Below are 25,073 nucleotides of genomic sequence, written 5' to 3'. Positions count from 1 at the left end.
TTCTCCTATCGGAGTTGTTTGATGGCTTGACACAGTTGGCCAAGCTCCACGTCTTGCTCTACAAGCACAACAGTTATCACAAAAAATATGGCTGTTCAGCAATACAAAGTACATTCACCGATATACCATACCTGTTTTCTGCTTGGATACACTTCTGAGCTATTCGGATTTCTGTTTCAACTGTTCGGAGGCATCCCTCAGTTGTTCGGAGATAGTGGTAAGCTATTTGGACTTGCTCCATAGCTGCTCGGATGCAGCCGCCAGCTGCCCGGATAGGACCCTCTCTGATATTCCAGGTCCCACATGTTGGACTCTACAAGGTCTTGCTCGCGTCGGGCCCTCTAGATGTTTCTCTCCAAGAGGTTCATCAGCTCCCTAAGTTTCTCATTTTCCTCAGCAAGGGGTTCCATCCTTTTTATCAATTGGTGCCGCTGCTCGGTAGTCCGAGTTATCCCCTACAAGTGTACAATGCTAATGACGAAGTCCGATCTCTAACATCATAGTCGAGCAATCCAAAAGCAGTACTGGCCCCGATTTGTTTCATTACTCCAGCGACGGTGGATTTAAGTCTCTTCATCTCCCTAGTGGTGTCTTTCTCCTCGATAACCACCACCTCGTCACCACGCTTGCGGAGGATTCGGACGGATTGGAGTCGATGTTCAGCACGCTCGATCTCTTCCACCTCATCCTCTTCCGTCGTAGCTCGAGGCACCATTGGAGGGCTCCGTGGCTAGACAGCGGGTCTGACCATCCCTGGCGATGCCTCAGGGGGCGCCGTTTGCTCCTCGGCCACCACCAGCTTCATCGCCCTAGACTCTGGCGCATCACCGATAGCTCCAGCTTCTGCTCCTGAAGACCCGACGGTTCCCACCGCTGCCTTGGGTATCATCGCCGACTCATCTGCTGTTGGCATCAATTGTTCACCACTGCCAAGTCCGCCAGTGGCGGTGGTTGACTCCTCCACCGACGTTGCTTCCACCCCGGGTTTAGCCCCCAGTTGTTCGATAGTCTGGACTGGCGGGGTCAGATCCTCTGTACGCTTTGCACTGCATCAAATTGGCTTGTCAGTCACTAGAAAAATTAAGAAACTATAGCAAAGTAACTCCAAGACAAGGGTACTTATGGTTTGGTTTGCCGGTTCAACTTCTTGAACCGGCGATGCCTGCCCAAGCCCCTAGGCGCAGCCATGGGGTCAACTCCCATGCTTTGGGGAGAGGTCCTTCTTCCTCCACAGTCGACCTCTATTCTACCTACCGCTCTAGAACGCTCTCCGCCTACCGTGCCGGGTTTACCTCTGCCTATTGCTTAGGGACTCCCGTCGCTCGCCTCATAGGGACTCCCGTTGTCTACTATGTGGGGACTTCCCTCGTTCGCTGCTCAGGGACTTCTTCGCCTCCCCTTGATTGATCCTCCACACGCGTGCTGCGTGGAGGCTCCTTCGTACTCAGTGGAGGAGCCATTGGAACGTCGTCGTCATTAGACCAATCGAACACCACGGTCCTTCACGTTCGAGTGGTCTGATCATCGCCAAGCGAGATGCCACCTAGTTTTAAGGGAGCAGCAGCCGCAGTCTTCCTCTTCTTCTGGGCTGGTTCGTCTGCTGCTGCCCTCTTCCCTCAGGCTTTCTCTAACACCGGGGGAGGACTCTCTGTCCGACCAGCATCCATACCTTTGGACTTTGAAGAAACACCGACAAAACTTTCTTCAAGTCAAGCCGATGGTCGTGCATCCACCATTGGCGGCCAATCGCCTTTTGGCACACTAGAAAATTACACCGCCCTATCCTATGAGTGGATCTTCGCATAAGTGAATCAGTCCACTGCTCGGCAATGATAAAGGATAAAAAGCATCAGGAATGCACAACTAAAATGTTTACCTAAGGAGGTAGATTTTTGCAGTTGAAGGGCTTCGTATACCCTAACATGTTGAATGAGGCAAACGGAGCGAATAGCTCTGTAGCCCGCTCTTCAACAATGTTCCTCGACAGCATCTTCGGCCTCTCCTAGGTACCGTCGGTCTCCCCCTTGAACTCAAAGGCTGGGTGCGCCCTCTCCTTATAGGGCTACACGCAGCATACTATAAAGCTCGCTGCTACCAATCCATCGTTGGTCCTCACGCCCTTTATTAAGGCAAGAAGCTCCCTCACTTGCTCCATGTCAGTGCTGTTCGATGTCTCCGACCAGCTCCTCTGGCTCTCCGGGATGTGGTCGGTGTCACAGCGGACAACTAGGTGGCTCTATTTCATGTAGAACCACCTGGCGTTCCACCCCTTCAATGATGTGTTCAGCGGCACAGTAAGGTACTCGCCCGCCATCCCATCGTGCAGCTGAAAGTACACCCTGCCGACCACCTTGGAACCACCACCGCCTCTCTTCTTTAGCCAGAACAGGTGACGGAAGAGGTTGAAGTGGGGGAGGATTCTGAGATATGCCTCACAGAAATGGATGAAGATTGAGATGTGCAGAATGGTATTGGGATGGAGGTTGCACAGACTAACCACCCAGAGCTCCAACAGATCCCTCAAGAATGGATGAACAGAAAATCCCAACCCGCGCCAGAAATAATCCTCGAATTTCACCACTTCATTAGTATGAGGCGATGGGAAGGACTCACCGAGGGCCAGCCACCATCCAGCGGTAGCACGGTCAGGAAGAACGCCAGTCTCCACCAATCTGTTAAGCTCCGCCTCTCCCGTTCGCGATGGCACCCACTCTTCATCACGCCAGGCACCGGCGCTCGCCTTCTTGGGGCTTGTTTTCTTTGATTTGGCAGCTCCCTTCTTTGGCGCCATCTCTCAGATGTGATTGGGGTTTGGCGGCGAAAGCAAATGTGGATGCGAATCTAGAAACGCGAGGATTGAGGATGTAAACGGAATGGCAAAGTGGCAAAGGTGGGGAGCGAAGGATGCGGCGTAGTAGTTATAAAGCACTTTCCCCACCCTTTCGCATTCGAGGGTTTTTGGGGAACCGTTCCCATGATTTGCGCCCCTCCGAATTCTCCGGCGCGGCTTAATGGGTCATAACCTGGGCTTTCATGCAACTACAGCCCACGTCGCTCATTTATCGCTACCATTGGTTATCACTCGCCGAATAATCACCGACTTCTCCGCCATTTATTAAGGCTCGGTAACAGTTACTGTACAGCCGTTACTCCATTTTTTTCTCCACGGTTGGGTTTTTTAGATATCTCCATAAACGGCTCGGGGACTGGCTGGCTGCTCGGCTGGCTTTTTTATTATTTTTATGTTTCTGACCCTAGCACCATGTGACTGTGTCACCTACTGTCAGGCTCGGGGACTAAGTGGGCACACTTCACCTTGCAGTGAATGTGCTCTCTCTCATTTTAGGGCTTCGCTCGAGGACTGGTTGCCTTCTCGACTGGTATTTTACTATTCTTCTACTTTGGACCCTGGCACCACATGACTATGTCATCTACTGTCAGGCTCGGGGACTAAGTGGGCACACTTCACCTCATGGTGAATGTGCTTGCTTTATTCCGGAAGACTCCATGCCTCTTGAAGTTGAAGAAGACTATCTCCTTTTCTCGTGGTCGGACTCTAAGTGGGCAGACTTGTTCCACTACGAAGAAATTTTTGGTTTTGAACATGAGCTCCTTACACCCTTATGGCAAGCCATGCTTGGGTTATGCTGCTCAGCTATGGTTCAAGCTGCTCAGTGACAGTACACGCTGCTCGGCAACTGCTCACAACTGCTTGGCAACTCATCATGGTGGTCGGACTATGAGTTCGACTGCTCGGCTTCATTCGCACCTGCCCGGACAAGCTCAAGGCGGCGTTGCACGATGGGTACAAGGTGCTCGGGGACTAGCTATGGGGGGTATGACCCCAGATACCCACCGACCACATGGGTTGCACCCTCAGGGGTGGCCCAGCCCACAAGACGAAGCCTTGTGGGGCATGATTCTGGTCGGCGCCTTCCGCAAGACATCTGAAAGATATCCTAAAGATACTACGAGATCTGTTAGGATATGTATGATCCTAAGATTCCTGTAATCAATTATTACTTTCTGATTATCTCTCAGATCTAACCGACTTGTAAGCTTACTCCTTAGACTATATAAGGTGGGCAGGGACCCCCTCAAAACTCACGCAATATCATACGATAGCTAATACAAACCAACAGACCACATGAGTAGGGTATTACGTCATACTGACGGTATGAACCTGTCTAACTCGTATGTCTTTGTTGCCTTCTTATTCTTGATCTCATGCTCCTCTACTGATCAATCTACCTTCGTGGGATACCCCTCGGAGGACTGCCGATGATATTCTGTCGACAACTACCTTATATTTTTACCACCCACAACTAAGATCCAAATGCTCTTTTCACTACATCTAGATATTGCAAGAAACAAACATTTGAATATTAATTGTATGGGTTATATTGCCTCAATCATCATCATCAGATCCCATTCCTTGCAGATTATGAATGAACCCTCTAGCCATCTAACTAGAGTGGCTCTACACTTGACCTCGCTTTTGTCTACCAAAATTATAATTTCTTGAACATTTAGAAGAAAAGGCTGACCTAGGAAGAATCAATGGCATGTAGCCCATTGGTTGCCTTTTATTTTAGAAATTAAGATATTTATATAAGTTTTCAGATTTGGCACATTATGTATCTTGTGAAGTATAGGTTGCATTTACGTGTGTTCTCCAGTACTATGAGGACAACAGCAAAACAATATCGTGTCAATTTTAAGTGGCTTTTCATAGTATAATTAAGTGTTTTATCTAGAGAGACTTTTTCTATTAGTGGCAGGTATGATATTGCTTCATGACTTTGTAACAACACAACACATGGGTTTATTTGAAGATAGGAATCAAATGAGCATCAAAGTAATCATGGTGTCCTATTTTATCATTTGCCTTATGGTCAAACTTGTGACTGCAATCATCAAGGTTAAGTACCAAGGTAGTCATCATTGGCAAATAAGAATATGGTACTACATGTCAAAGAACATACCACTGTGTCAATTCATCATGCATATATCCATTCAAAAATTAATACGCTAACTCAATTTCGTCCTCAGTTAATAAGACCTCCGTCCATTCATCCATTTCTACAAATGATTTCTAGCATTGATCGAGATTCAACATATCTATTTGTCTAAATTTGGCCTATACTTACTCACTAAAGGTGAGTGATGAAGTGATCACGGTGACGAGGATCATTGTGAGGATAAAACCATGTGGGTGGCATCTCAGACTCTAGTGGAAGTGTGTTGATGAGTAGGTCGTTGGCGTGAATGTTATTCTACCGAGCAGCAGGCCTGTAGAGCGCACGAGGAGGATGCTAGGGTGGACTCATTGTTGAGGAGGCCGGTGGCTTGAGGTTTGGGTAGGCGTGATGAGTATGTAGGCTAGGAGAGCATGAGAGACACTAAGCGAGGTGTGTTGAGTAGGACACGGTCACAAGAAGGCTGTATCAAGCAGTAGGCCTATATGGCACACGAGAATGTGTTGTTGAGATGGCTAGAGTCAACTTAGGGAGAAGGGGTGATGGCTTGGGTGACAAGGTAGTACTTGTAATCCGACACACTGGCAACAGGAGATGTCCAAAGATCACAATGTATTAAATCAAAAGGTTTACACACATGAGTATTTGGCATGCTAAAAGGAAGGCACAAATGACGACCTAACTGACAGGCATGACATATATGATCAGAGGTGCATTTATTACAAGAAATATCATTGGAACTGGCAAGCTTGGACAAGGCCTTATGACTGGTATGATCGAGACGACGGTGCCAAAGAGTGGTGGAGGACAGTATGGCGGCGAGGGTGGGAGTGCTGGCTACTAGTGGAAAGAACAGGTAGAGGTCGCACATAATATTGCACCTGGCGATCACGCTCTGAGTTTGAAGGTCCTTCATAGAGAGGCCAAATGGGTCAAACTCAATAGAAAAGTTGTTATCAGTGGTAAAGTGATGAATGGAAATTAAGTTCTTAATAATGCTAGGTGTGACTAAAACATTAGAAAGAACGAGTGATCGTTGTCGCTTCGAAAAGGAGGATGACCCAACAGAGGTAACAGGAAGCTAGGCCTCTTTCTCGATAATGATAGATGAAGGACCAAATGAAGAAGGGGGTGGGAGGAAGTGAGTATACCAGCACTGTTAGTCATGTGAGAGCCAGCCACCGAATCAGTGTACCACTCAGCGGAAGATGGCGGTCATGAACATGGTGTTGAAGTTGCTGATCAATGATCCCTGATTCAAGGAGCCGCCCACCATTGGCGTCCAGGAGGGATGGGGTGGCTGTTGGGGAGGTGTAGTGACGTAAGCAGGCATCAAGGTAGGCAAGCCCCCATAGGCAAAGCGTGGGGGAGAACCAAGGTGGGCGTCGAGGCCCTGCTGTGGCGCGTAGTTGGACAGGAATTGCTGGGGTACTGTGGTGAATGTTGCCTATGGCTCAAACGACGAGAACGGACGGCGCGACACCAACCCAGATGGAGCACTAGGGCCATAGGGGTGGGGCCACAACTGCATAGTGCCCACCCAAGGGTTAGGGATCGGGGCGAGCGGAGGAGTGGCGCTAGGGCGGGTTCCTCCAGAGCTATAACCATCGGTACCAGGAGCAGCAGATTTTTCGCCATGCCCGCGGCGATGGTTGGTGGAATGCTGGTGGGAACCACAGTTAGGATTGTCGCCCGGGCCACCGAGCACCCCACTAGGAACACCGCTAGGACTGCCACCAACGGATCTGCCTAGTGGGAGTTGGGGATCAGGAGGCGCAGCGACAAAAGCAAGCGGTGGAGCATCCTTGGCGGCGGCGATGTCGATCTCTTCGACGAGGTGCAGGGTGTGGACCTCCTCAAAGGTTGGGAAGGCACTCAATCTTCATGTTAGAAATCATATGACAGAACTTTGATCCCATTGAGCCCGCGAAGGAGTGTCAGCACGAGGGTCAGAGGGTGAGATCGCCGACGGGATCCCCGAGCTCGGTGAGGGCGCTGTCCATCGTCTCGAGTCGACGACAAAAGTCGGTGATGGGCATCACCCCCTGCTTGATCGTGCGAAACTCGACGGAGAGGAGGGTATGTGATTCGCGCTGGCCAAGAAACTCATATTCGAGGACCGCCCAGGTGACGTGGGCGTTCGGGTTGCGAAGCATTACCATCTGTTGAAGATCGCCGGTGATGGTGTCGTAGATCCAGGTGACGATGGTGCAGTCCATCTGCACCCACGCCGAGCGGTCGGGGTTGGCTTCATCGGAGAGGACGTGATCCATGAGGGCGTACTTGCCAAGGACGACGAGGAAGAGGGTGCGCCACCAGCTCTAGTTGTTGGTGGCGCGATCCAACGTCACGGGGACAAGCACCTTGATGTTGAGGACGGCGAGGGCCTGCGCGTGCACGGCGGCGCTTGGCCCCATACGCGTCAAGAGCGGCGGCGCGATCGGCGGTGGCCTTGGCTTCGGCGCTGGAGGCATAGCTGTTCGGCGGCAGCGGCGTCGGGATCGGCCAGCGCCATGGAGACCCGGTGTGATCTCTGTGGCGGCGGCACGAAAGAAGATGTGCATGCGGTCGGCGAGATCGGACAGTAGTAGGAGGCGGACGCCGACGAGAGGACTCAGCGATGGCGAACTGGGCAGCGAGGGGCTTAGCGGCAGCAGTAGGGTTTGCGGAAGCGAGGAAAGGTCGAGGAGCGAACCGTCTCGTTGATACAATTAGAGAGTATTAAGGTTTTGATAATGCTCGATTAACACTGATTAGTGACAATCATTGAGTACATATAGGCAAGATGGGGAGCCTGAGTCGGCAAGCCCATGGCCCATGGGCTTACACTCTAACAAGGGAACGCTTATGATGTGAAGTGATGCCAGGGAATGGCGAGGAACGGTGATGAACGACGACAAGTTTCGGCGATGAACGCCGAGTGATGGTGACGAAACGGAGACTGATGGCAACGCCGACGAGAGACGATGATGGATGGCAAGCGGTGGTGTCGTGGTGACGAACGATGACGAGTGTTGGTGACGAACACCGAGTGACGCAGTGGGAAAGCCGAACAGACGCACTGATTGTCTTATTTCCTTCACAACACCTGGATTGCAATCATATGGTTGGAGACGTGCAGTCGTGGAGTCACGCGGGCCCCACGCGCCCGGCGCCCCACTCACCAATGGTGCTCTTTGAAAAGATCGGTAATGAGAAGCAATATAGAACTGACATGATGTGCAGCATGCCCTGCTGACAAATGGGCGAGGACGGGTCTCCGCAGTCCGTGGAGACGAAGACGGCGCCGCCGATGTTGAGGACGTTCGCGATGGTGTTCAAGCACGCAGATGCAGTGGACGTTGCGCTGATGGTGGTGGGCCTGGTGGGCGCCATCGGCGACGGCATGTCCACGCCGGTGATGCTGGCCATCACCAGCCGCGTCTTCGACGACGCCGGTAGCGGCCCTGATCATCTCCAGCAGTTCGTCCCCAAGATGAATGAGGTGCGGCCGAGTTAGTTCCATCTCTTATCTCCGTACAAATCCTAGCAGGCAATGTTACATGAACAACAACACTGACGCATCCACCGGGTCTCTATGATCAGAACGTGAGGTATACCCTCTACTTGGCTGCCGCACACGGGATCACGGCGTTCCTAGGTGAGCGTGCACAGCGCATGCATACATGCCGCCAATGGTCCGGCCGGCTGCTGGCTCTCAGCCTCTCACACCGTAGATTTGCCGTTCTTCTTCGTGCAGAGGGGTACTGCTGGACGCGGACGGCGGAGCGGCAGGCGTCGCGGATGCGGCTGCGATACCTGCGGGCGGTGCTCCGGCAGGACGTGGAGTACTTCGACCTCAAGGAGGGATCCACGTCGGAGGTGATCACCAGCGTCTCCAACGACAGCCTCGCCGTGCAGGACGTGCTGAGCGAGAAGCTGCCCAACTTCGTGATGAACGTCACCGCGTTCTTGGCCAGCTACGCCGTCGCGTTCCTCCTGATGTGGCGGCTCACGCTGGTGGCGCTCCCATCCGTGCTGCTGCTCATCATCCCCGGCTTCCTCTACAGCCGCGTCCAGATCAGCCTGGCGCGCCGGATCAGGGAGCTGTACACGCGCCCGGGCGCCATCGCCGAGCAGGCCGTCTCGTCGGTGCGCACCGTGTACTCGTTCGTCGCCGAGAGGTCCACCGCGGCGCGGTTCGCCGCGGCGCTGGACGAGTCGGTGCGGCTCGGGCTCAAGCAGGGGCTCGCCAAGGGCCTTGCCCTCGGCAGCGGTGGCATCCGCATCGCCATCTTGGCCTTCACCGTTTGGTACGGCAGCCGCCTCGTCATGTACAACGGCTACAAGGGCGGCACCGTCTACAACGTCGCCCTCGTCATCGTATTCGGAGGCGGGTACGTCGGTGAAGCTAGCTGTAAATTCTGTTTCGATATGATGATACTTACTAGACGCCTACACCATTGACGATTGAACCACGCAGAGCACTGGGGACGGCCCTGTCAAACATCAAGTACTTGTCGGAGGCGAGCGCTGCGGCAGAGAGGATCATGGAGCTGATCAGGCGGGTGCCCAAGATAGACTCAGAAAGTGGCGCCGGCGATGTGCTGGACAACGTCACCGGCGAGGTCGAGTTCAGGAACGTGGAGTTCTGCTACCCGTCGCGACCCAAGAGCCCCATCTTCGTCAACTTCAGCCTGCACGTGCCGGCCGGGCGCATGGTGGCGCTGGTGGGCGACAGTGGGTCAGGGAAGTCGACGGTGATCGCGCTGCTTGAGCGATTCTACGACCCGTTGGCTGGGGAGGTGACCCTGGACGGCGTGGACATCCGGCGGCTGCGGCTCAAGTGGCTGCGCGCGCAGATGGGGCTCGTCAGCCAGGAGCCGGCGCTGTTCGCGACGTCGATCAGGGAGAACATCCTGCTCGGCAAGGAGGACGCAACGGAGGAGGAGGTCGTCGCCGCGGCGAAGGCGGCCAACGCCCACAGCTTCATCTCGCAGTTGCCGCGGGGATACGACACACAGGTAGCATCTTCTCCTTATTGCACTAGCGCTTTCTCCTTTTTTATTAAAAAAAACTACTTTACGAAAAGCCAAAGCATTATAAGATTTTTTTTCTTTTCCTTTTTTGTTTCTCCACATATACTAAGTTGAGTTTTAAGTAAAAATTGTGTAGGGTGATAGCGGACATATCATAAGTTAAGTTAGAAAAGTAGAATGCATTTTTCGTAATCATTATTCATAAATTTTGTATCTCTTGTATTAATTTATAATTGATGTCCTAACCTATCAAACTAATGACTAAAAATCTATAATTTATTTTTTCAACGTAAGTTATGATGTCCGCCGTGACCCTTAATTTAACTTAAAAATCAATTGGTAGGTGGATAAATGAAAAGTATAAATCTCATTAACAGGTCCAACAATAACAACGAAGCCTTTCACTCCCAAGAAAGTTAGGTCGGCTAGAGTTGAAATCCATTATGAGCCCCTAGTTACGGTTTGGGCACGTCAGTATCTGCTTTAGAAGCACTCATATCCAAATACAGATCTATAGGTGTATCACAACCTTTCAAATCTATTTTTATTGCCTATTAAAATAGTTGGCGGTAATTTGAATTGAAAATTATTATAGAGGTTATCAAAACACAAGTCTTACTTGCTATAATAATTTAGACTTTATACTTAAAACTATAATGTTAATGTGGTTCGCCATGTAGCCAAACATCAATGTCGATAAAGGATGATAAATATCAAAGAAAAATTACAAATAAACAAGAAGAGTAGTTGCATTGAAGTCAATATTATTGCAAGCTATGCGTAAATAATGCACACAAAAGGTTAGAATGTTCACAAAGAAGATGACGAGACCTATCTGGTATATTGAGCCAAAGTACACACTTATTGAGTAACCTTATCATCTTTAAAGATGGGTAACCTTAGCATCTTTCGATTGTAACAAAAGCACACACTTATTGAGTAGAATGATCACTTCAAAGTTCAAACAATCACATATTGAGCCAAGATGCTTAATTTATTGATGTTTTAATCATTGAAAAAGATAAAGAAGGCATATGCGGGCCCTTGACAACTTATGTATTCAGTTCACGACAATGGGAAGGTAAATGCATATAAATTAAATATGCAATAACTCGTTAAAACAATATACCATTGAGCAAAAGTTTCAAGAGACAAACTGAACAGACATGTCAATTTACATGTGTCTATAACACAAAACTTCAAATATATATATTCTCTTCTAACTAGGGGATGTCTTGACCATTTTTCAATAGTCGTGTATCGTGCAATGTACACACTTACTATTAAAAAAGTTTTTAATTGGAATAAAGAATGTTGTACAAAGTTACAAACAAAAGTTTGCTGAGTCAATTAGCTAGCACCAAACATGCCAAAATTGCTAAAGTAATTAACAAAGTCAATTCTCTATATTCATGCCACAACAAACTTCGGTTAACCTTTTTGTTTCAAGAAACTACATATGGTTACAAGTGTTAGATCAACATGAAACAAGTTCATTTTATTTGTATACATTGTCCAAATCCTTAGAACTTAGACCTTTGAATGAAATATAAGTTTTTTTTACTTGGACACTAATGAAATACATACTAAAAACAGGTGGGTGAGCGTGGTATCCAAATGTCTGGAGGGCAGAAGCAAAGGATTGCTATTGCTAGAGCAATCTTAAAGTCACCCAAGATCCTCCTCCTTGATGAAGCTACTAGTGCATTAGACACTAATTCAGAGCATGTGGTCCAGGAGGCACTTGACCTGGCCTCCATGGGCCGAACTACTATTATCATTGCACATCGACTCTCCACCATACGAAATGCTCATTTGATTGCTGTCATGAAGTCTGGTGAGGTCAAGGAGTTGGGCTCCCATGATGAGCTCATTGCCAATGAGAATGGCCTTTACTCAACTCTTGTCCACCTTCAACAGACCAGAGATCCAACTGAGACTACTGAGGTTTGTGAGACTAGAAATGCATATGTTATGTTGCAATCAAACAACCAAAGTAGGGGTTTCTCTGCAGCAAGTAGGTCGATCTCAACAAGGTCAATGGTTGATACAAAAGACAATGGTAACATAGAGAATCCAAAGCTTCCTGTGCCATCCTTCAAGAGGCTACTAATGCTCAATGCACCAGAGTGGAAGCAGGGGTTGTTGGGGAGCTTTAGTGCAGTTGTCTCTGGAGGCATACAACCTGCATTTTGCTATTTCATGGGCAGCATGATTTCGATCTACTTCTCTACAGATCATGAAGAGATCAAGGAGAAAACAAGGACCTACGCACTTATCTCCATCGGCCTTGCAATGCTCACGTTCATGGTTAATATTGGGCAACACTACAATTTTGCTTCCATGGGGGAATACCTCACCAAGAGGGTCAGAGAACAGATGCTCGCTAAATTTCTCACTTTCGAGATTGGGTGGTTTGACCATGATGACAACTCTAGTAGTTCCATTTGCTCACGGCTTACCACTGATGCCAACATTGTAAGTACAAAATAAAGCTAGTAATATTTAGAAGAGAATAATACTTGACTAGACATAACATTTGTGTTGCAGGTGAGGTCGCTTGTGGGTGATCGAATGTCTCTAGTGATCCACACAGTTTCATCTGTTCTAACTGCCTACATCATGGGTCTGGTGATTGCTTGGCGTTTAGCAATTTTGATGATTGCAGTGCAGCCATTTAGCATTATCTGCTATTATACTCGCTATGTCTTATTAAAGAGCATGTCTGAGAAATCAACACAAGCACAAGCCGAATGTAGTAAGCTAGCTGCTGAGGCCGTCTCTAATCTTCGAACCATAACTGCTTTCTCATCCCAGAACCGCATCATGCGCCTGTTTGACGAAGCACAAGAAGGTCCATGCAAGGAAAGCATAAGACAGTCCTGGTTTGCAGGTATTGGCCTCGGCACCTCCACAAGCCTTTTGAGATGCACATGGGCACTCACCTTCTGGTATACTGGCATACTCCTGGCTGGGCACCACATTAATGCAAAGGCCTTCTTCCAAACCTTTCTAATTCTAATAAGCACAACAATGGTGATAGCAGATGCAGGTAGTATGACAGCAGATCTTGCTAAGGGTGCTGATGCAGTTGCTTCAGTGTTTGCCGTTCTTGACAGGGAAACGGAAATGGATCCTGACAGCCCTGAGGGATACAAACCAGAAAAGCTCAAAGGTGAAGTGGACATTAGAGGAGTTGATTTTGCATATCCATCAAGACCAGATGTGATCATCTTTAAGAGATTCTCCTTGAGCATCCAACCAGCTAAGTCAACAGCGCTTGTTGGGCAAAGTGGTTCAGGCAAATCAACCATCATTGGGCTTATAGAGAGGTTCTATGACCCAACTAGCGGGGTAGTAGAGATCGATCGTAAAGACATCAAAGCATACAATCTTCGTTCCTTGCGACAGCAGATTGGGCTAGTCAGCCAAGAGCCAACACTATTTGCAGGTACCATTAGAGAGAACATTGTGTATGGCACAGAAGCAGCTAGTGAGGAAGAAATTGAGAATGCGGCAAGGTCAGCAAATGCACATGACTTCATTAGCAACCTCAAGGACGGATATGAGACAAGGTGTGGTGAGCAAGGTGTTCAACTGTCTGGAGGACAGAAGCAACGCATTGCAATCGCCCGTGCAATATTGAAGAACCCTGCTATCTTGCTACTAGATGAAGCTACTAGTGCATTGGACAGCCAGTCTGAGAAGGTGGTCCAAGAAGCATTGGACCGAATGTTGGTCGGCAGGACAAGTGTAGTGGTGGCACATAGGCTCAGCACAATTCAAAACTGCGACACGATTATTGTGCTTGAGAAAGGAGTTGTTGTGGAGACAGGCACACATGCATCCCTCATGGCCAAGGGTCCCGCTGGAACATACTTTGGATTAGTTAATTTGCAGCAAGGAGGCAACCAGGTGAACAACGCTATGTTTTTGCAAGAGAACACATCAATTCCTGATTAGCAGCCTTAAATCACCACTTTGGATTAACCAGCAAGGAGGCCGCTGTGTCAACCATTGATCAATTAATACATATAGTATAGTAGTGTGTCAACCTTGTAGTTTCTTGATATAGCTGTGTTGGATATGTATTTACAGTTCCAGCTGTGTGAAGGTCAAGGAACATGAGAGAAGATATGCATTAGGTTGTATTTATCTTATTCTTCTTCTACTTGTTTGATGATGAACTTATTAGCCCTATTTGGGCAAACGGATTACTAAATATTTTAATGCCATGAACTCCATCAGTATAACAGGTAGCAAAATGGAAAGTTACAGGAGAAAACACTGCCAAAGAAACGAAAGTGGAGCAGAAGTTATTTCTTTCAAGTGTTACTAGCTTATGATTTGCATGTGTGTGTCTCAAGTGTTACTAGCCATGAAGTCCATCAGTATAACAGGTAGCAAAATGGAAAGTTACAGGAGAAAACACTGCCAAAGAAACAAAAGTGGAGCAGAAGTTATTTCTTTCAAGTGTTACTAGCTTATGATTTGCAAGTGTGTGTCTCATGCAACAAAACGATCAACAAATTTAGGGCGATGAACCATAATTAAGCATACTCGTCACGTCAAACATACATCGATGGGTGCAACTTCTAAGCTCTACCGGCAGTGCTTCTTTGCTGAATATCTTCAAGGAAGAATTAGCAAAAGAGGAGACAGTTCATGGAGCATTACCAAATTCCTATCAGCAGCTCTACCAACCATGCATCGATCCATGATATTTGAACCTGAACGAGTCAGACGAATTTTGAGGGCATCGCCAACAGTCAGCTTGTTCGGCTACAGGGATTTGGGAGAGGCAAAAAAAGCTATAGCTGCAGCAGGAATGGCTTTTTTTAGCAGCCGAACAAGCTGAGTTTCATACATGACTGGTATCAAACAATTCACTACTACATATATATTTGCAACTAACTAAAGAGTGAAAATCAGCGGCTCCACTCAAGCGTGATATTGCTTTGGATTTACTCGTACAGAACTGCAGGTACATGTACTAGAGCCGACATTTCAGTGGAGCCGACATAATATCAAATGTAAAATTGGGAAAATGAAGGTTACTACCGGTTGGAGCCACGTACTGAACCGATAGTGACCCCATGCTATCATTGTTGTCTAGGGACGGCGGTTCTAGACTCGATAATGCATATATGAGTAATTTAAGCGTAACCTTATAGTTCCTTTGTATTATCTTTCATAATAGTATAAATTGATAATTTATAAAAAATACTAGATGATTATTTTAAATTATCTTTCGCAATGGTCCCGGTGTATACATGGCCGGCCATTTTTGTAAATTTATGATACAACATATAAGCGAAGTTGAGGCTGTGTCAAATAGTTTGGCTATGTGATTGTTAGCTGTAGACAAGAAATGGGTTTTCAAGTTTAAAGAAACTTTACATGGAGTAGGTGATATCTGTTGATGTGATAAAAAACTACAAGCTGTCTTGAAGTTCGCTGATTAGTTGGTAACGAGTCACGAAACTTCCAGCAGGAGGCCAACTAATCAGTGACCACGGATTATCTGCAGTTTTTAGAGGAATCGCACTACGGGAGGCGCGCTCTTTGTCGAGTGCTCGGAGCTTTGCCGAGTGTCGAAACACGGACACTCGGCAAAGAGACAGTTTGCCGAGTGCCGCACTCGGCAAAGCCCGTCTTTGCTGAGTGTCAAACACTCGGCAAAGAGTGACACTCAGCAAACGTCCTATTTGCCGAGTGTCAGGCACTCGGCAAAGAACAACCCTCGGCAAAATACCTCAGGCGACGCCGGTGGCCCCTCCGTCATCCTTTGCCGAGTGCTGGCCGTTAGCACTCGGCAAACGTGTTGTCTTTGCCGAGTACTGCAAGCCTGGCACTCGGCAAAAAGGTTCCTTCGCCGAGTGCCAATTGCGACATTCGGCAAAGTATTTTTTTTTAATTTTTGTTTTCAAATTTTTTCTGTGGCATTTATACAGTACCTAGAAGCACATGTTCCTATTTGGAACTTTTCTATGACTTTTTGGTATATTTTTTTAATTTTTTATGTTTACTTGAATTTTTCTCAAAAAAGTAAATTTGAACTGCAGGTGCATGAAATATTAGAATTTAGCGATTTAAAAAATGGTATTCATGTTTTTGAGTATATTTTGAGGCCGTGTGCAGGGACATTCGTGAAATTTCGAACATCTGTTTCACGAAACATGACCACCAACTTGTTAAAAAAGTGTTTTTTAATTATATAAAATGCAAACGAAGTCCGAAAATCACGAAACTTGTCGAGGTGTCGTGTCGTCGCATGTAGAGGTTGTGGTAAAAAATTTAGAAGTTTTCGAGCAAGTTGTGACGTACGATGCCTAAAATCCAGACATCTCCATATGTGATCGTGCAGGATGCCCTTGTGCAGGATGCTCCAGATCATAATGGCATCCGCTCTACAAACAAGGCAGATCGGGTGATTAGGGAGTTGTGGGTAAGTCTTTCTTGCACTACATTCCTCAATCCCTCGTATTCATTGAACATTCTTGAAATAAAATAAATGATATCTCGTGTCTTTATGCAGGACATCTTCAGAATCCAGGAATGACAGGAGGAAAGTGCGTATCAGGTGGCTTACGCTTCCTGTAAAAGGCGTGTCACGGACTTACACTACGAGTCCCGCATCCAGGCCCACATAGACTACAACGCCAAGTTTCTACTCAGGCGTGTCAACAAAGAGGAGGCAAGACGGATGACGCTGACAAGGGAGCAGTACATACAGGTAAATACAAAACATGAATATTCATTTCTTTTGAGATTAAGTATGCCTAATTTGATCTTCTGATATGTCGTCTACTTGATGTCCTGTAGGCGATTCCAAGCTGGTGCGCCACTGTCGGATACCGTGAGAAAGGGTACCCTAAGCAAGAACCAAAAAATGACTGCTTAGACTTCATAAAAATCGAAACCAGCTAACAACCGCTGGCCTCGGCCGATTCTCCGACTCGCCCGAGGCCCCCTCATCACTGGCCTCGGACGATCCCCCACCGAAGGCCTCGGCCGACCCCCTCTCGTCGTAGGCCTCGGCTGGGTCGCCGACCCTCCGCCTCACGCGAGGCGGGCTCGGCAACACTCCGCTGCCTCTTCCTTCACCTGTCCCTCTGATAAAACGTCGCGTCGCATTAACTCAGCCAACTGCTGCCACTGACATCGGCCGCATGCTCGGCACAGTACAGCGGAATGGCCGACGGGACAGGAGGTAGGACTGGGCAGGGGTTACCCGCCACTATGCCCACTGCTATGCACATGGTTGACGCCCATACCTCACTGTGCTGCCAACTCCTGCTCCGAGAATAACGCGGTGTGGGGAGCCACGTCCGGGATACTGTGGCCTCAGAATCAGTACCCAGGACCAATAATTCCCTCCAAAGCCTCGGCAGTTTGCTTCAGGGGCTCGACAGCCTGAGGATCCATGTCCGTCGAGCCCCCCACGATGGCTCGGCCTCGGCATCTGCAGAGCCTCGGCTCCCTACGATGTCATCGTATGATGACCAGCACGTCACCCGCCATGTCCTGCCTCAAGCTGTACTGGAGCCCCACGACGCACAAGATCAAGTATGACCGGCGCGTCACTTCTGCACGACAAGGACGGGGCCACTCCATCGACCATACCACAACAGTGGCCGGCTGCAGGGCTCGGACATGCCATCCTCATTTATAGAACGCTATGTAGCAACATATGTACGTTCCTGGTTCTCCCTTAGAGTATAAAAGGGAGGGACCGGGGCCATTTCTAGGGACAAGAGAACAACGAACAGAAAGAGGAACTCACCAATAGAACTACACACTTCTACGCTGCTTGAGAACAACGCCTCAAGCAGCCCGCACCACCCCTGCCGAGACCTGGGGCTAGCTCCCTCTCTCACCTAGCTTCTAACCCCCTACTACGAGCACTCCGGTGCAAGGAATACGAGATCGATCTCTCAGACTGGACGTAGGGCGTCGACTGCCTGAATCAGTATAAACCTTGTGTCTCTTTGCATCACCATCGGGGATTAGGGGCACGCAGCACAAATTCACTCGTTGGTTGAGGACCCCCCGGTCCAAAACGCCGATAGTTGGCGCGCCAGGTAGGGGCACGCTGCGTGTTAGCTTCATCGTCCCAGCAAGTTCCGGATGGCAGACCCCGTACGACCGTTGCGTCTCGGCACGGTGGTATGGTTCGGGAGCCTAGAGTTCATGTCTCTAGGATGTGGATACGATATGGTACTCCTCACACCCCGAGCTCCACTGCTCGACAACGTTACCATAGACCCACAGCCCAGGCGCAGGCAGCGTCCGGGCCGCGGCTCCCGTAGCACTCGCCAGGCGCGACGCGAGCGGGACCGCCCCGACACCACGCAAGCTCGGGGCAACGCGCCGCGCTCCGCCGGCATCCCTTGCCCAGCTGTTGGTATAGAGCCCCTGGTCGGGGACTTATCTAACCTGTGCTTGGGCAAGGAAAAGATTCCGGCGACGCACGGCAATGCCTCGTCATCGAGCTCTGTCCCGCCACCTTCTAAGGGGCCAGCCCCGGCGGAGCGGCGCCCGGCAATGGCACCATCCCCGTACCCCTTCGGGTTGATAAACGTCGCCGTCGCCTTCACTTCCGCCTACGCTTCCAAGCACGCAGAGCCCTCAGGACTCCACCAACGTTTTGCCCTCGACTTCTCCCATGCAACATCGGTGCACGCCCACGCCGACTCCTCGGAAGAAGATGAGGCATGGGCCGGAGCAGACTTCTCCAGTCTTTGTGACCCCAAAGCCATGCGCCGCTTCATGACTGCAAGCGACTACTGCTTCGGCTACTCCGACTCCGACGACGAAGGGACTTACGATCCGTCTCGTGAGTGCTTCCACGTCGGGCTCAGGATGCCAGGGGCGGGCGAAGAGGACGAGAGGACAGGCAACCATTCCCCGCCTCGGGCAAGGGCGGGCGATGCCACACCTCCATGTCTCGAAGCCCCGGCAGCACGGAACGAGAATCCCACCCGCGGGGAGCATCGACGCCCAGACCTGGAGCAGCTCCGCGAGCTTCAAGCCAAGGTCGAACAAGACCAACTTCTTCTGCAACAGCTTTGGGACACTCTCGAGCAGGAGCAGCAAGGGCGCGGTGAGGGCGGAGGAGCCCGACGGAGGGCCCGCGACGTCCATCACCGCATCAACGACAACGAGGGGGGTGAGCCACCCGCAATCTTTAATCGCGCTAGCCAGAATGTCACAGCGGCTGCGATGCTGGTCCGAGCAATGCCCAAGCCCTCCACCACCGAGGGGCGACGGGTCCGCGGAGAGCTCTGCGACCTCCTCGAGACCGCTGCGGTGCAGCAGGCCGAAAGTTCCGCCTCCCGTCGGCGTGGAGGCACTTCGGAGCAACCCACGGCACAACCTCGCCAGGGCCAGGATGCCTCGGTCCGTCCTGAGCCTGCTCGTGCGCCGACGGCCAATAGGGCCCCCTCGGTGCGCGATCGACCTAGAGACCAATGCGAGGCACAAGGCGACCACGAAGTAGTTGGCAGGCGACGACGCCACGACGATGGAGCCACCCGGGGCTACCACCCACACCGAGGCGGTCGCTACGACAGCGAAGAGGACCGTAGTCCTTCTCCCGAGCCACCTGGCCCTCGGGTCTTTAGTAGAGCCATCCGCAACGCTCACTTCCTAGCCTAGTTCTGGCAACCTGCCAACCTCACAAAGTATAGTGGTGAGACGAACCCCGAGCTATGGCTAGCCGATTATCGCCTGGCTTGTCAGCTAGGTGGTGCGGACGATGACCTGCTCATCATCCGCAACCTCCCTTTGTTCTTGTCAGACTCAGCGCGAGCCTGGCTCGAACACCTTCCCCCCGCACAGATCCACGACTAGCACGACTTGGTGAGGGTCTTCGTCGGGAATTTCTAGGGCACCTACGTGCGCCCCGGGAACTCCTAGGACCTCAAAGGTTGCCGCCAGAAGCCGGACGAATCTCTTCGAGATTTCATCCGGCGCTTCTCCAAGAAATGCACCGAGTTGCCCCGCGTCGGTGACTCAGAAATCGTCCAAGCATTCCTCTCTGGCACCTCCTGCCGAGACCTGGTCCAAGAATTGGGCCGGAACGTACCAACCACAGCGGTCGCACTCCTCGACATCGCCACCAACTTCGCCTCGGGCGAAGAGGCGGTTGGGGCCATCTTCCCCAACAACGACGCCAAGGGGGAGCAGAAGGACGAGGCCCCCGAGGCCTCACCCACCCGCGTCCCCAAGAGAAAGAAGAAGGGTCGCCTAGGGAAGCAGGAGGTCCTCGAGGCCGGCCATGTTGCCACAGTAGATCGCAGGAATCCCTGAGGCCCCCGGGGCCCCGGGCTATTTGACGACATGCTTAAGAAGCCCTGTCCTTATCATCAAGGTCCGGTGAAGCATGCCCTCGAGGAGTGCACCATACTCCGGCGTTACTATGCTAGGCTTGGGCTCCCCGATGACAATGACGCCAGGAAAAGGGGCGTCGACGAGAGGGACGACGATAAAGATGATGGGTTCCCCGAGGTACGCAATGCCTTCATGATCTTTGGCGGACCCTCGGCATACCTCACGGCGCGCCAGCGAAAGAGGGAACGCCGGGAGGTCTTCTCGGTCAAGGTGGCCACCCCCCGGTACCTCGATTGGTCTCGGGAGGCAATCACCTTTGATCGGGATGACCACCCCGATTATGTTCCAAACCCCGGGCAGTACCCGCTTGTCATCGACCCGATCGTCGGCAACACCCGGCTTACCAAAGTGCTCATGGACAGAGGCAGCGACCTCAACATCCTCTACGTCAACACTCTGGAGCTCTTGGAGCTCGACCAGTCACGGCTCCGAGGCGGTTCCGCGCCCTTCCACGGCGTCGTGCCAGGAAAGCACACACGACCCCTCGGGTGCATCGACTTACCCGTCTGCTTTGGCACTCCCTCCAACGACCGCAAGGAGGTCCTCACCTTCGAGGTGGTTGGATTCAAGGGGGCTTACCACGCCATCTTGGGGCGCCCGTGCTACGCCAAGTTCATGGCGGTCCCCAACTACACCTACCTCAAGCTCAAGATGCCAGGCCCCAATGGCATCATCACCGTCAAGCCCACGTACGAACATGTCGCAAGTTCCTGACGTTCTGCGACGACCACCACATCCGGGTGGCCTGGTCGGCCGTAGGACACCCTAGGATGAATGGCCAAGTAGAGCGTGCCAATGGCATGATCCTACAAGGCCTTAAGCCAAGAATATTCAACCGGTTGAAGAAGTTTGGCAAGAAATGGCTTGCCGAACTCCCATCAGTCATCTGGAGCCTAAGAAACACCCCGAGCCGAGCCACAGGATTCACACCGTTCTTCCTAGTCTATGGAGCTGAGGCCATCCTCCCCACTGACTTAGAATATGGTTCCCCGAGGCTACAGGCGTACAACGAGCAAAGCAACCGCACTGCCCGCGAAGACGCCCTCGACCAACTGGAGGAAGCCCGAGACGTCGCGCTGCTACACTCGGCCAGGTACCAGCAAGCCCTATGACGCTACCAAGCCCGGTGCGTCCAAAGCCAAGACCTAAAGGTGGGCGACCTGGTGCTGAGACTAAGGCAGAGCAACAAGGGCCGCCACAAGCTGACCCCACCCTGGGAAGGGCCGTACATCGTCGCTCAAGTGCTGAAGCCCAGGACCTACAAGTTAGCCAACGAGAAGGGCGAAGTCCTCACCAACGCTTGGAACATAGAACAGCTACATCGTTTCTACCCTTAAATTTCCAAGCATTGTATATTTTGTTTCTCGAAATACATTAAAGAAGCGTCTTTAGTTGTTCTAATTTTTCGAGAAACCCCCATCAAGGGGAACCTGTCCCGTACTAGGACAAGTCGATTACAAAAAAACCTAAGGACCAGAGGTTCGCCTCAAGAGCAAAAGGCTGTTCGAGCCGAGAGATAAGCCTACGCCTCCGGGCTACGGCAACTCCCTCACCACCTTTCACTCGAGAGGCAGCCCAGGCTCCGAGGGGGTTTTTTCAAAGGACTTGTCTAGAAATCGAAACAGAAGGTAAAATGCTTTACGATAACGCTTCAAGGGAGACTTGGCCATGCCTCCGCAGGGTCGAGCCTCCCTCGGGGGCTAGAAGGGGGGGGAACCCCCCTAAGTCCCGGACACCATTTCTTAATCGATTTTCAGTTAAATTCCTGCGCCAAACTCTCTCTAGCGTGCTCTAACAGACCATTTGTAAAGAACCTAAAGACCAAAAGTATGTCTCAAGGCTAAAAGGCCAGCCGAGCTGTGAGAACGACCTACGCCTCCGGGCTATGGCAACTCCCTCACCACCTTTTACCCGAGGGACAACTTAGGCTCCAAGGGAGTTTTTACAAATGATACGTTCGGAGGTGAGACAGAGGACAGAGGCTCGGAAATACAATAAAACGATTAGAAAAAACGTATATATACAAGCACCTCACAAAGGCCTCGATGGCCACAAACGTCATGATACAGTAATAAATCTAACTTATTACATGGCCCCCTTGGCCCAGGTCAAGGCGTAGGGTCTCCCGCGTTGGCAGACGACGGCTAGGGCGTGTTTGACGCCTGTGTGTAGCGCCTCTCGCAGTCGCTGACGCGCTTGGCCAATCAACGTAGTCAGGCGGCTCCTAAGGGAGCTGCCCGATTGAACCCCCTCCATCTCCAGGGCCTCGCAGACGGCACGAGCGGCGCTCTGCAACACGTCGTGCTCCTTGATCTCGCGATCAAGCACTGTCTGCAGCGTGACGGAGGCCTTGGTCAACCGCGAGACCTCATCGTCCAACCCTGCGCCAAAACAAGTAGAATGGGATTAAGCGTCAAAGAAAACAAGCCAAACAGGGGTGCGAGGCCTGCGGGACTCACCCTTGGCCTTCTCCTCCTGGCGCCGAACCTCGACCTGAGAGGCCTCGGCCTTCTCCTTCCAGCGCTGGACCTCGACACGAGAGGCCTCGGCTGCCCTGGAAGCCTCCTTCTCCAGTTCTGCGTTGCAACAAGAAGTCAGGTGTCGAACGCATGAAAAAACGAACGAAACAAAGGGAACAGGACTCACCCTCGGCCTTTTCCCTCCATTTTAGGGCCTTGCCTTGGGAAGCCTCAGCCGCCTTGGTAGCCTCTGCCCACCTTTCGTCAGCTCGTGCGCCCGCTGCTCCACACCCAGCTGATCAGCGGTGGCTATGACGGTGGCCCTCACTTCTTCCGCCCGGGAGTTGGAGGCGTCTCGCTCGTCGGCCACACGGGTCAGTTCCTCCTCCAGCTCCTTGACCCGTGCCGCCAAAGGGGCGACCTGCCCCTGAGCCGTGGCCGCCTCAGCCTCCCGGTTGTCACAGCAAAGACGGAGATCCTCCGCCTCCATGCTCTGCACTGATAGAAGCTTGTTGGCGTGGGTGAGCAGCTCCCTCTGCCGACAGAGCTCATCCTAGACGTCCCTCTCCCGCCGAAGGAATAGCGACTTCCCGAAGGACCGGGCCTCGAGCTCCTGGATAGGCAGAACACAAGTTGAGCACTACGAATAAACTCGGAGAAAGACGACGTCACACGAGAAAAGGGGGATACGTACCTGCGAGACCCCGGGCAGGTCATTGGCCATGACGGACAGCGCTGTCCGCAGCGACCATTCCGCCAGGCTGCGGTACTGCTCGAGGGTGTCCCAGCGACCCCCCTCGACCACGTCCTCAAGTGCAAAGATGGGCTCCCCCTCGGGGTCATCCCGGCTCCGCCACCAGACGTGCGGGTGATCCCACCCGTACGGCTCAGGCCGCACTCGCACGAGGGCCGCACTTCCCTCGCCCGAAGCCAAAGCTGGCTGTTCCACGGCGCTGGCCACCCCGGCATCGGCCACCCCCTTCCCCTGGGAAGAATTGTCGGCAGGGATCGGGCGGACCTCCGCCTCCCGAGCGCTCCCCTGTACCGGAAGTGCGCTCTGAATTGGCAGCAGGGTTGAAGCTTGCCTCGCCTCTGTCTTCACCTCCAGGGCCGCCGCCCTCGCCGCGCTCACTCCGGCCTCCACCACTTCGGCCCCGAAGTTCCCGGGCGCTGCGATCTCCACCACTTCGGCCCCGAAGTTCCCGGGCGCCGTGATCTCCACCACCTCGGCCCCTGAGGTCCAGAGGGCCTCGGCAACCGTGGGGGCCTCGACCTCGACTTCGCCCTCGGTGGCCTCGACAACCGAGGGGGCCTCGACCTCGACCTCGCCCTCGGTGGCCTCCACGGCCGAGGGGGTCTCAGCCGCACCCACAGTGGCCTTGACAGCTGCAGGTGCTACGGCCTCGCGGGGTGTAGGCTCCTCCTCCTCCTCTCGCCCCACGGCCGCCTGGGTAGCCCCTACCTGGGCGACCAACTCCTGTACCTTCACCGCCCCTAGGGCGATGGAACCCGTGCCCACCATGAGCGCCTTGCGCGGTGCCAAGGCAGGCACTTCCACCTGACGCTTCCGGCTGAGGGCAAAACACGGTCAGACCCACGACCAAAACAAAAGCAGGAGATGTTAAAAATTTTCACTAGCAAAATGCTCACCTCGAGCGGATGCTCAACCGCTTCTTCACCGCGTCCCTCCTCTGCAACGGCGGCGGTGGCGCGGCCCCCGTATCCGCCGAGGCCGGCCGACCTTCGCCGGACTCCGGCGCTCGCTCAACCCTCGGTGGAGCCGGCCCCACAGCCGCCTGCTCCACCTCTACCGTCGAGCCTAGTGGGCTGACGGCGCACTTTCCCAACGCCCTTGTCCTGGGCATATCGGCCTCGGCCGTGGGGCGGGCGCTCATCTACCCCGAGTCGCCATCTCCTCCTCCTCCTTGGGACGCCGGACCACCCGCCGACGCCCCAAGAACCATCTCCCTGACAACAGGGAGGTGGTCGAGGGGACCCCGCCCCACCTCACCACCATTGTCGCCACTCGAACCCTCCACCGACGTCGACGGAGATGCCTCCACTGGGAGACCCTCGAGCTTCTGCTTCCGGCGATGCTTTTCTAGAGCGTCACGCTCAACGATCTTCTTCTTCTGGGCCTCCGCGTACGCCCGGTTCACCGCCCGCCGCTGTGCGTCTTCGGGGACGGGCAGTGGGGAGGCTCATATGTCCCTCATCCCTTG

General features: G+C 52.1%; 4 protein-coding genes across 4 annotated transcripts; 1 reads left to right on the top strand and 3 right to left on the bottom strand.

Annotated features, from left to right (window-relative positions):
• Window positions 1–6,928: 6,928 nt before the first annotated feature.
• Window positions 6,929–7,453, bottom strand: LOC136468675 (uncharacterized). The gene is made up of 2 exons (XM_066467164.1): window positions 7,343–7,453; window positions 6,929–7,300 (listed from the first exon to the last, which is right to left on the bottom strand). The coding sequence occupies exons 1-2, from the start codon at window positions 7,451–7,453 to the stop codon at window positions 6,929–6,931; spliced, it is 483 nt and encodes a 160-aa protein (XP_066323261.1).
• A 668-nt stretch (window positions 7,454–8,121) lies between these two features.
• On the top strand, window positions 8,122–14,244 carry LOC136475940 (putative multidrug resistance protein). The gene is made up of 6 exons (XM_066473598.1): window positions 8,122–8,463; window positions 8,565–8,619; window positions 8,719–9,355; window positions 9,442–9,982; window positions 11,594–12,475; window positions 12,548–14,244. The coding sequence occupies exons 1-6, from the start codon at window positions 8,221–8,223 to the stop codon at window positions 13,958–13,960; spliced, it is 3,771 nt and encodes a 1,256-aa protein (XP_066329695.1). The 5' UTR covers window positions 8,122–8,220; the 3' UTR covers window positions 13,961–14,244.
• Window positions 14,245–21,941: 7,697 nt separating this feature from the next.
• On the bottom strand, window positions 21,942–23,341 carry LOC136468674 (uncharacterized). Its single transcript, XM_066467163.1, has 4 exons — window positions 23,110–23,341; window positions 22,852–22,968; window positions 22,640–22,773; window positions 21,942–22,001 (listed from the first exon to the last, which is right to left on the bottom strand). The coding sequence occupies exons 1-4, from the start codon at window positions 23,339–23,341 to the stop codon at window positions 21,942–21,944; spliced, it is 543 nt and encodes a 180-aa protein (XP_066323260.1).
• Window positions 23,342–23,404: 63 nt separating this feature from the next.
• LOC136468673 (uncharacterized) lies at window positions 23,405–24,746 on the bottom strand. Its single transcript, XM_066467161.1, has 3 exons — window positions 24,502–24,746; window positions 23,546–24,422; window positions 23,405–23,464 (listed from the first exon to the last, which is right to left on the bottom strand). Exons 1-3 carry the CDS (start codon window positions 24,744–24,746, stop codon window positions 23,405–23,407), a joined length of 1,182 nt encoding a protein of 393 aa, XP_066323258.1.
• Between the last annotated feature and the right edge of the window lie 327 nt (window positions 24,747–25,073).

The sequence above is a fragment of the Miscanthus floridulus genome, chromosome 8 (assembly GCF_019320115.1).
Source record: "Miscanthus floridulus cultivar M001 chromosome 8, ASM1932011v1, whole genome shotgun sequence".
Taxonomy (NCBI): Eukaryota; Viridiplantae; Streptophyta; class Magnoliopsida; order Poales; family Poaceae; genus Miscanthus; species Miscanthus floridulus.
This window is presented reverse-complemented; position numbering and strand designations above follow the sequence as displayed.

Excerpts from the sequence above, each read along its gene's own strand:
- LOC136468675 (XM_066467164.1), bottom strand. The coding sequence starts at position 7,453 with ATGCCTCCAGCGCCGAAGCCAAGGCCACCGCCGATCGCGCCGCCGCTC. Across the intron at positions 7,301-7,342 it reads TCGCCGTCCTCAACATCAAG|AGCTGGTGGCGCACCCTCTT; the intron begins GTGCTTGTCCCC and ends ACCAACAACTAG.
- LOC136475940 (XM_066473598.1), top strand. The coding sequence starts at position 8,221 with ATGGGCGAGGACGGGTCTCCGCAGTCCGTGGAGACGAAGACGGCGCCG. Across the intron at positions 8,620-8,718 it reads CGGGATCACGGCGTTCCTAG|AGGGGTACTGCTGGACGCGG; the intron begins GTGAGCGTGCAC and ends TTCTTCGTGCAG. Across the intron at positions 9,356-9,441 it reads GTCATCGTATTCGGAGGCGG|AGCACTGGGGACGGCCCTGT; the intron begins GTACGTCGGTGA and ends TGAACCACGCAG.
- LOC136468674 (XM_066467163.1), bottom strand. The coding sequence starts at position 23,341 with ATGGAGGCGGAGGATCTCCGTCTTTGCTGTGACAACCGGGAGGCTGAG. Across the intron at positions 22,969-23,109 it reads GGCGCACGAGCTGACGAAAG|AACTGGAGAAGGAGGCTTCC; the intron begins GTGGGCAGAGGC and ends GTTGCAACGCAG. Across the intron at positions 22,002-22,639 it reads AGGCCCTGGAGATGGAGGGG|ACAAGTCCTTTGAAAAAACC; the intron begins GTTCAATCGGGC and ends TTCGATTTCTAG.
- LOC136468673 (XM_066467161.1), bottom strand. The coding sequence starts at position 24,746 with ATGAGCGCCCGCCCCACGGCCGAGGCCGATATGCCCAGGACAAGGGCG. Across the intron at positions 24,423-24,501 it reads CGGTTGAGCATCCGCTCGAG|CCGGAAGCGTCAGGTGGAAG; the intron begins GTGAGCATTTTG and ends TTTTGCCCTCAG. Across the intron at positions 23,465-23,545 it reads ACCTGCCCGGGGTCTCGCAG|GAGCTCGAGGCCCGGTCCTT; the intron begins GTACGTATCCCC and ends CTGCCTATCCAG.